We start from the raw sequence: 8,315 nt of genomic DNA on the forward strand, positions 1-8,315 counted from the left end.
GGCTGAGCAGGTGAAGCCCGTGAAGGCTGAGCAGGTGAAGCCCGTGAAGGCTGAGTATGTGAAGCCCGTGAAGGCTGAGCAGGTGAAGCCCGTAAAGGCTGAGTATGTGAAGCCCGTGAAGGCTGAACAGGTGAAGCCCGTAAAGGCTGAGTATGTGAAGCCCGTGAAGGCTGAGCGGGCCGCGGAACCCGTGAAGGCTGAGCAGGCCGTGGAGCCCGTGCGGGTGAAGCCTGTGAAGGGCGAGGCTTTGAAGACTGAGCCTGTGAAGGGTGAGAACATCCCGACATCGCAACAGAAGCCACTCAAGGCAGTTGCAAAGAATATACCTTCTGCTCACACTAACTGATGCGCTGTAATCATGCGCCGGTTAGGATTTGTGATAATTAAATTCGACTAAGCATTAACTCTACAATGGCACGTAAAGCAAGGTCCAACTCTAAGAAGAGTAAGACGGAGTGAGCGAATATCGCCTGAACCATGCAGGATGGTCCCTCAGTCGCCTTTGAACATACGTGTGCGTTCCAGTACTGTGGCGTTGCAACCGGAGTGGCGAGTGACTCAGCAGTTAGCGAAGCGAGTGAGCGAGGCAGGCTCCTTCAACTCCTGGGTGGAGTTCAGCCAGCAGAGCATCACAGGAGAAGTCCAGGACAACGCCAACTATCGCGAGAGAGACATTGCGGAGTTGCTGAAGAAGTGTAATGTGAAGAGTTTTCAGGTCTTGGAGGATGGGAATGTGAATTGCGTCTTCTTCGAGGCCGAGGAGACTGCGGATCTGTCGACGACCAAAAAGAAGTCACCAGAGGTGGCCATTCCCGTTCGGCAGGCGTCGCCGGAAATCCCAGCTCGGAAGAGGTCCAAATTAAGTGATACAAGGGTCGCCCGTGACAAACCATCGTTGGAGAGTGAACAGCCGCCCCCTCTTCCTGTGGCGGGCGCCAATCCAGTGCTTCACCAGCTGCCTGGCGACGACTTCGTCTTGCCCAAGGAGGATGGTCGGCTGACACAGGAGTGTTGGATGCCCTACGTTAGCCGTCTGATGACATCCGTGGAGGAGCGTCTGCAGGAGCCGAACGAGCAGTCGGACGTCGCGAAGGATAAGAAGCTTGCCGCCTTCCAGAGGGCCTTACAGGCAGTCAACGCGGAGCTGGACAGGCATGTTTCGCGGAATGTCCAACCAGAAGCGCAGATAGCGCTGATCAGAACGTGTAAGTGCGGTGTCGCTCCACACATCAGTGAGGAAGTTCCTCGTACTCTGGCGGTTGACCGTTGAAAAAAGCATACCTACGAGTATGTCGGAGCTGGGTCTGGATGAGAAGGACTGGGAGACTGTTGACGCGCTGAGAAAGCTGAGATCTGAGGCGGAGATCAAGCAAGTTGACTATTCGGAGCAACAGGTAGACCAAGAGAACGTTGATTGGACAAGAAATCTGAAGGCGGACATTAACAAAGTGCAAGCGGAAATCGTCCAGCGAGGGCTTAAAGCCAAGGAGCACCTCTACAAGAAAAGCCGGTGGCAACTTCGACAACGCATGAAAATCTACAGGATTCTTAGCGAGTGTCACATCATGAGACTTACACTAGGAGGCCTACCACAGTCTGAGCGTTTAGACCGTATGGCCCTGCAGAACCTGCTGGACCCTGTTCCTCGGGTGAAGACTCTGCTCCGAGATGATGATGTGCTTGTGAAAACTCCAGTGTACGAATGACTTGACTCTCTGTTAGAAAATCGTTATAGAAAATCGCCAAATGAATGACCCCGTACTGTCGGGGTTCTGTCGCAGCGTTGAAGACGCTCAGGAGTTGGTGAACATCGTGGCGGCGGTGCAACAGCATGCTGGGGCCGTGCCGGACGAGGTTGTGTGGGAGCTGCTGACGTCGGAAGGGCTGGCAACGCGGGACCGCAACTGGTGAGGTGCGCAAAGTCCACTGACGCAGTGTAAAACTGGCATCGATGGTGGCGCAGATCATATTTGAGAAGGCTCTAAAGTCTGGAGTCTGTTACAAGGAGGGCAACCTGGATGAGGAAGGGCTGCGCGAGTCATTATCCCGGCACGTCCCTGGATTTGACTTGTAGGTTTGACGTATGTCGAAATTGTGTAGCCGTAAACAACGTCAAAACAAGTCCGCGAAGGGGTCATTGCTTGGCGAGGCAGCTTTGGGAGTGTCTACGCAGACTGGCAGTCGCATAATATCGTCAAAAGCCATCATCCCTCGAGTTTCACTCTTGAAAACATCCAAGGGTGCCTGTGAGCTAAACATGTGGCTGAGGGCGAGGACTCCGTTATCTGCGACAGGAGTCAGGCTGGACTCTAGCGTCGCTTCATTGTCTTTTAAAGGTGCGAAGGACGTTTGCGCCTTTGTTTTCTCAACAGGCTCTTTGGGGGGGTGAATGGACAGCTCAGTGATGCTGTCTTTCCTGCCAGTCTCTATGCATCCGCGCCCGATCATGTCAGTCCCACCTAACTTCCACTTCTCGACCTTCCTCCCCGCGGAAATCATGGAAGACCAGACCTGCTTGAACTGGGCGTTGGAGAGAATCTCATGGCTGCAGATAGTGCTGAGGATGGGAACAATATAGGCGGCCGACTCCTGGGGAGCCAACGTGATGCTTTCAGTGGCCGTAGCGATCGCCATCAGAACGTCAACTGACTGCTCCGGGACAGAAGCAAACTGCGTTGGAAGGCTTGGGAGCCCCCACCTTGGTTAGCGCAGGCAGCACTTTTTGGCATAGGGTTTGCTTGCTGAAGACTTGACATAGAGTGGCCAGGCAGTGTACGGCCTCAGTCTTCGCAGGAGTCGACGAGTGTGTGCCTATCACGTTGAGGGCCGTGGGCAAAATGCACCTCTGCAAGAAGTCCTCGTCCAACTGCTGGAAGGCAGGAGGGATGTTGTGTAATGTGGCCACCAGCACTGCTTCCTCAGGCACGTTCAAGCACTTGAACACAAAACTTTGAATGTGCTCGTGTTTCTCCTTTTCGTTGAGGAATTTGACGAAGAAAGGGACCTTCTGTACAAGTATCTTTATGGCTGGTGCGTCTATGCGGGAAGCCGTGAAGAGTGGAACGAGCCGAGGCCACAATGTCGTCTGGAAGTACTCTTGGGGGATCTGAATATGGTCCAAGATGGCGTCCAGCGGTTCGAGTACCGCGTCCAGAATCGAAGGTGCGACGCTGCTCACGCATTCCAACAGAGGAGGAACAACCCGAGTCCTGAGAAACGCGTCATGGTTCATAGAATGGGATTGCGGCGGTAGGTAACTCAGAAGCTTGGTCATCAGCGCTCGGATCTCATGTGTCTGCAGCATTTTGCTGTTCTCAAGCTCATGCAGCGTGTCAATCTCCGGCATCTTGAGCCAATTCGCCACTTCAGAGAGGTCTTTTATGCGGGCGAACTGATTCTGACAGGTTAACCGTTTTGCTAAGTCCAAAAGTGTTGGGTCAGCTGAAGGCGGGCTAGAGATTGTACCTTCGATGACGCGACAGTTGAGCAGCTCGAAGATCAGAATTCCGAGCGCATAGCAGTCCATCGCGGGTTCTCGGGTGATGTCCCTGCCTGAGTAGCACTCGGGAGGAAGTATGCTGGTGGGAGGGTTGAGACTGAACAGAGCTCGTGGTAGGCATGGTACGTACGAAAGGCAGCTGTCCTTCTCTCCCGTGTGGGCTAATCCTCCCAAAACCCAGGAGTTGTCCGGTCTAATGAATATAGCAGTAGAGGTCAAATTGCAATGAACTAGACCTGCAGACGAATGCAGAAACTGGAGCGCCTCCACCACGCCAAGCAACCCTTCCCGGGCCTCCACAGATGCTAACCCTCCCCTTTCGTCGAGGAAGAGCTGCAGGGTGCATGTCAGAGGTTCCGTGGCGAAAAGCAGCTGTTTTCCATCATCGTGCATGGCGTGCTTCACCGCCAGCAATCGCGGGTGCTTCAATTTGCTCAAAGTCACTACTTCAGACCGCAAAAGCGCAAGCAGTCGGAAATCATCCGAGCCCATCTCAGACTTGACCTTGCTCTTCTCAACTTTCATGACAGTGGCCTTGTTGCCCTGCACATCCGACACAGGTTCCATAGACCAGCGACCAAACGGTCCGAGGAATACCGCATTACTAGAGGAGGCGAATTTAGAGCTAAGCAGCCCTTCAATGAACCCACGGAGCATTCTGCCTAATTTCGCAAAAGAACGGCGAATGAAAAGGTTTACGTCAGATGTCACATTTTCTTCTCTTGCTGCTTCACCATGTCGTGGAAAATGGAGGAGCGGTCCGAGTTAAGCGCTTTCGGATTGCCACACTCCAGCACGTTACCGTCTCCTAACACAAGGACCTTGTCGTAGTCCATGATGGTATTCAGACGGTGCGCGATGGACATAATCGTACAGTCCGCGAAGTCTTTTCGGATGGTATCCTGAATTAGGCTGTCGGTTAACGGATCCACGGCGCTGGTAGCCTCGTCAAGCAGAAGGATCTGCGACCTTCGTAGAAGGGCCCGGGCCAAGCAAACGAGCTGCCGCTGCCCCATAGAAAGATTGCTGCCTTCGGACTCCACAATACCGTCCAGGCCTCCAACGAATTCCTCAGCCACATACTTCTTCAGATGAGCTCTCTCCAGAGCTTCCCAAAGCTCGTGGTCCTCTCGAGTGCTGAAGGGGTCGATATTAGTCCTCAAAGTACCAGTAAAAAGCACAGGTTCCTGTGGAATGATAGAGAACCGGCTTCGAAGGTCTCGGAGTCCCAGCTCGGAGATGTTGACGCCGTCGACCATGATGTATCCATCACTTAGCTCAACCAAGCGCAATGTGCACAGCAATAGAGAAGATTTCCCAGCGCCTGTACGACCAACGATGCCAACCTTCTCGCCCGCCTCGATGGTAACGTTGAGTCCTTTCAGCACCAGAGGTAGCCCAGGCCGGTAGCGCATGCAGACATCGCGGAACTCAATCTTTCCATGCTGCGGCCAGGCGTCGTCAAGCTTGCAGTCGGGGTTTACCGCAGGCGCTTCCTGTGGAATGGAGGTCGTGTATTCCTGCACACGCTCCACAGCGACGATGTGACTTTCCAGATCTGCGGCTTGTCGGACCATCCAACCAAGAGTGTTCGTGACGGTAAGCGCTTGCGATATAGCCAATCCACCTAAGGCTGGGGATAGCGAATTGCGCGCTATCACCGCAAACAGGGCGGAAGAAACGACGATTCCCATTCCAAGGGTCTCCAGTCGAGTTGCCAGCCAGCGGTTGCTCGAGAAGAGGTTGTAGTTTATCCGAACCGACATGTCTACCTTCAGCTGGTTCGTGTTCTGAAACCGTTCCGACGCCCGATAGGCTCGAATGGAGGACACGCCATTTACAGTCTCCGATAGCTGACTGAATATTGGCGACTTGTACACAGAGTCGATGCGTTGCACTTGACGTGACGTGGGGATATAGTATCGCTGCAGTAAGAAGAATACGATAATCAGAGGAATGCTGGCGAGTAGGAACCACGGCGTAGCGATCGCGATGGTGACGAAACTTGCGAAAACGCTCAGACCAGTACTGATGTAGGAACTGAAAGTCATAGGAATCAGCTCGTCGATGTTGTACATGTCCTTCCCAAGCCGGTTGACAATACGTCCAATGGGAGTCGTGTCGAAGAAATACATCGGCGCTCGAAGTATCTGGTCAACACACTTGTCGTGCATCTTTCTCGATGCACTCAGGTTCCAGAACAGCTGAACGGCAGCTTGACACGTCAAAGACACGATGTTGAGCATGCTGAGCATGAAGTAGATCCAGAACCCCGTGGAGCTGGTCATAATATCCACCCCTGGCGGCAACGGGGGCTGGCTTCTGTCTGCCCAGAAGCCCAACCACCAACGAGACAACGTTTGGAACGTGATGTTGAAGCTGTAGAAAACGAGGAACAGGGTCGTGAGCACTCTACCGCAGGCTTTCAGGTACGTCAGATATATCCGAATGCTCACAGCGCCGACGTTCATATCTTCGTCCTGAATCATTACATCCTTCGTGTTTTCGGGAATGCTCCACGCTGAGGTAGTCGACATAATGGACTGGTCAGCCGCAGGTTCGGCGACGGACGATAGTACAGAAGCCGTTCTAATCTTCTTGATCTGCTCCTGCGCTTCCTCTTCGGTTTTCTGCGCCTCAACTGCATAGTCCTGGTAGATTGGGAGTCCCTTCAAGCCGTTGTAGTCGCCATAATAGATAATCTCGCCGTTGGCGACGAAGATGATCTTTTGGAACAGGTGCAGCGCTTCTACTTTGTGGGTAACAAGGAGACGGCCTTTGTCCTTCAGCTGTCCAAGCAGACACCTGTCCAGAATATGCTGCGCTACATGCCCGTCCACTGCGCTTAGCACGTCGTCGAGGAGATACAAGTCGGCATCCTGGTAGACAGCGCGGGCTAGCGCGATCCGTTGCTTCTGGCCGCCAGAGAGGTTAACCCCCTTTTCTCCCATCTCTGTGAGATCTCCTGCGGGGAGCACTTTGATGTCGGCCTTGAGACCGCACACATTCAGTGTTCGCGTGTAGTGATCCTTGACGAATGGCTTACCGAAAGTGATATTGTCACGGACTGTAGCGTTGAGAATCCAGGGCTCCTGGGGGACATACGCAATGCTACCGCTGACCTCGAATCTCATATCGGTCTCAGATTTGCCTTCGCAGGGAGATACGCGTGCATCTCCAAGCAGTCCCTTGATGAGTCCGGACTTGCCGGCGCCAGTGCGTCCAATAACGGCTACGGATTCACCGACCTTTAGGTGCATCTGTGCGTTTTCAATGACGGTGGCCCCATCCATCCACTGTACACGGGCATTGCATAAATCCAGGCAGGTCTGTCCCAGCGCACGCCTCTTCAAGGGCGGTAGTTCCTGCACCTCTGGAGTAAGCAAGTACTCTTGGACCCGACCAAGCGCCACTCTCAACTCCATGAGTGCCGTGATAACCATAGGAAGCATAGTAACTGGGAACTGCAGAATGCTAAAAAGGGACAGAGAGGTGTACGCCGTCGCGGCGTCAAGCAGGTGGCCCGTAAGAATGTAGGTGCCGAATGTCAGTACTGTGACAAGAATGGGAGCCACCTGCCATTGCACCCTAGAGAAGGCGATGTATGACTTGTAGCCCTTCATCTCTCTCAGTTCCTGCTGTCGGGTTTCCTTGATGGAAGTCGCAGCGGCGTCCTCCCAAGCGTAGAGCTTCAGCACCTTGATGGATTCCATGTACTCGGTGGTGAGGGCAATGCGAGCGTCTTTACGACCCATAACGAGCACTTGCTTCTTGCGAGCTAGCTTCACAATGAAGCCGGAAAGAGGTACGAACAGCATCATCGTGATGAGAGCGGCCACAGCTGACCACCCCAACAGCAGCCCCAGCAACACGCAGCATACGATGATCTGTAAGGTGGCTGACCATATGACATGGACGTAGGTAGTGACGTCCTGGCATCGTTGAGCGTCTACTTGTACGAGGTTGACGATCTGACCAGTTGATTTTGCAGCACCTTCCTGAATCGTGCCATCGGGCATAAACTTTCCGGCAGTTCCGGGTGCGATTCGTAGCGCTTTTCTGTAGACAGCTTGGATGACTGCCGAGCGTAGGCGCACCCCAGTTCGCATCTGCCAATGAAAGTACTGGTGTAGCAGAATCACCTGGAGGGTGGACGTGCACATCAGGAGGAGAACGTATCCCAGGCCAACCCACACGCTTTGAGTTTTGACGTCGGGGTTCTCGTGACTCTGGAGAAAACGGATAAGCAAGTTCAGCACGACTGGTCCGACGTACTGTGCCAGGTCGTAGAAAAACTTCGGGATGACTGCATACCCCATCAGAGGCATGGAGAAGCGAAAACAAACCTTCCACAGCCGCCTATCAGCAATCGGCTTCTCGCATTCCTTAGACCATAATTCGTCAAAACGTTTTATGAGAGGCCCAGGGCGATCTTGTTGTCTCAGAGGCATGATGTCCTCATACTCCAAAGGGCGTTTGTGACCTGCGGAAATTAACGGACTCATCCAGAGAAAGAAGAATCGCTGAAACAGGTTCGCCTCGTCCTCAGGGTTGGGAGGATCGGACTCGTTCATGGCTCTTTCCTGGTAAGCGGCTCCAGCAGTACCAAAGAACGATACATCCTTGTCGATAACCGCAGACGAGGAGGAAGGTGAGGACGACGAGGAGGACGACGACGAGGGCTCCGTCCTGGCTATAATGCTATCGATGCTTTCTGGTGGAAGGTCACTCGAATCCATAGAAAATGCGTAATATCGATAAGGACCCACTACCGACGATGACTCTCATGCTCTAGTGTACGAAGGTTACTCTCATG

General features: G+C 53.4%; 5 protein-coding genes across 10 annotated transcripts; 3 read left to right on the forward strand and 2 right to left on the reverse strand.

Moving 5' to 3' along the window:
* On the forward strand, positions 1–346 carry KVP18_001637 (uncharacterized protein; the record flags this gene model as incomplete). Of its 2 annotated transcripts, none has more annotated exons than XM_067951854.1 (1): positions 1–346. In XM_067951854.1, a coding segment is annotated over one exon (346 nt), but the record flags the coding sequence as incomplete, so codon positions are not given. The 2 variants fall into 2 exon arrangements, with proteins under 2 accessions (XP_067814038.1, XP_067814037.1); XM_067951853.1 differs by having other exon boundaries at positions 35–346.
* A 138-nt stretch (positions 347–484) lies between these two features.
* KVP18_001638 (uncharacterized protein) lies at positions 485–1,706 on the forward strand (the record flags this gene model as incomplete). Of its 3 annotated transcripts, XM_067951857.1 has the most annotated exons (2): positions 485–1,205; positions 1,234–1,706. In XM_067951857.1, the coding sequence occupies 2 exons, from the start codon at positions 485–487 to the stop codon at positions 1,704–1,706; spliced, it is 1,194 nt and encodes a 397-aa protein (XP_067814041.1). The 3 variants fall into 3 exon arrangements, with proteins under 3 accessions (XP_067814041.1, XP_067814040.1, XP_067814039.1); XM_067951856.1 differs by having other exon boundaries at positions 485–1,270; XM_067951855.1 differs by lacking the exon at positions 485–1,205 and having other exon boundaries at positions 1,290–1,706.
* Positions 1,707–1,746: 40 nt separating this feature from the next.
* On the forward strand, positions 1,747–2,074 carry KVP18_005131 (uncharacterized protein; the record flags this gene model as incomplete). Its single annotated transcript, XM_067949496.1, has 2 exons — positions 1,747–1,907; positions 1,936–2,074. The coding sequence occupies 2 exons, from the start codon at positions 1,747–1,749 to the stop codon at positions 2,072–2,074; spliced, it is 300 nt and encodes a 99-aa protein (XP_067814046.1).
* A 38-nt stretch (positions 2,075–2,112) lies between these two features.
* On the reverse strand, positions 2,113–4,156 carry KVP18_001640 (uncharacterized protein; the record flags this gene model as incomplete). 3 transcript variants are annotated; one of them, XM_067951860.1, is made up of 2 exons in its annotated part: positions 2,113–2,670; positions 2,699–4,156. In XM_067951860.1, the coding sequence occupies 2 exons, from the start codon at positions 4,154–4,156 to the stop codon at positions 2,113–2,115; spliced, it is 2,016 nt and encodes a 671-aa protein (XP_067814044.1). The 3 variants fall into 3 exon arrangements, with proteins under 3 accessions (XP_067814044.1, XP_067814043.1, XP_067814045.1); XM_067951859.1 differs by lacking the exon at positions 2,699–4,156 and having other exon boundaries at positions 2,113–2,634; XM_067951861.1 differs by having other exon boundaries at positions 2,642–4,156.
* A 50-nt stretch (positions 4,157–4,206) lies between these two features.
* Positions 4,207–8,238, reverse strand: KVP18_001639 (uncharacterized protein; the record flags this gene model as incomplete). Its single annotated transcript, XM_067951858.1, has 1 exon — positions 4,207–8,238. One exon carries the CDS (start codon positions 8,236–8,238, stop codon positions 4,207–4,209), a length of 4,032 nt encoding a protein of 1,343 aa, XP_067814042.1.
* Between the last annotated feature and the right edge of the window lie 77 nt (positions 8,239–8,315).

The sequence above is a fragment of a genome (genome assembly GCF_019968955.1).
Source record: "MAG: Porospora cf. gigantea A chromosome Unknown PgA_NODE_1049_length_8315_cov_357.028, whole genome shotgun sequence".
NCBI lineage: Eukaryota > Apicomplexa > Conoidasida > Eugregarinorida > Porosporidae > Porospora > Porospora cf. gigantea A.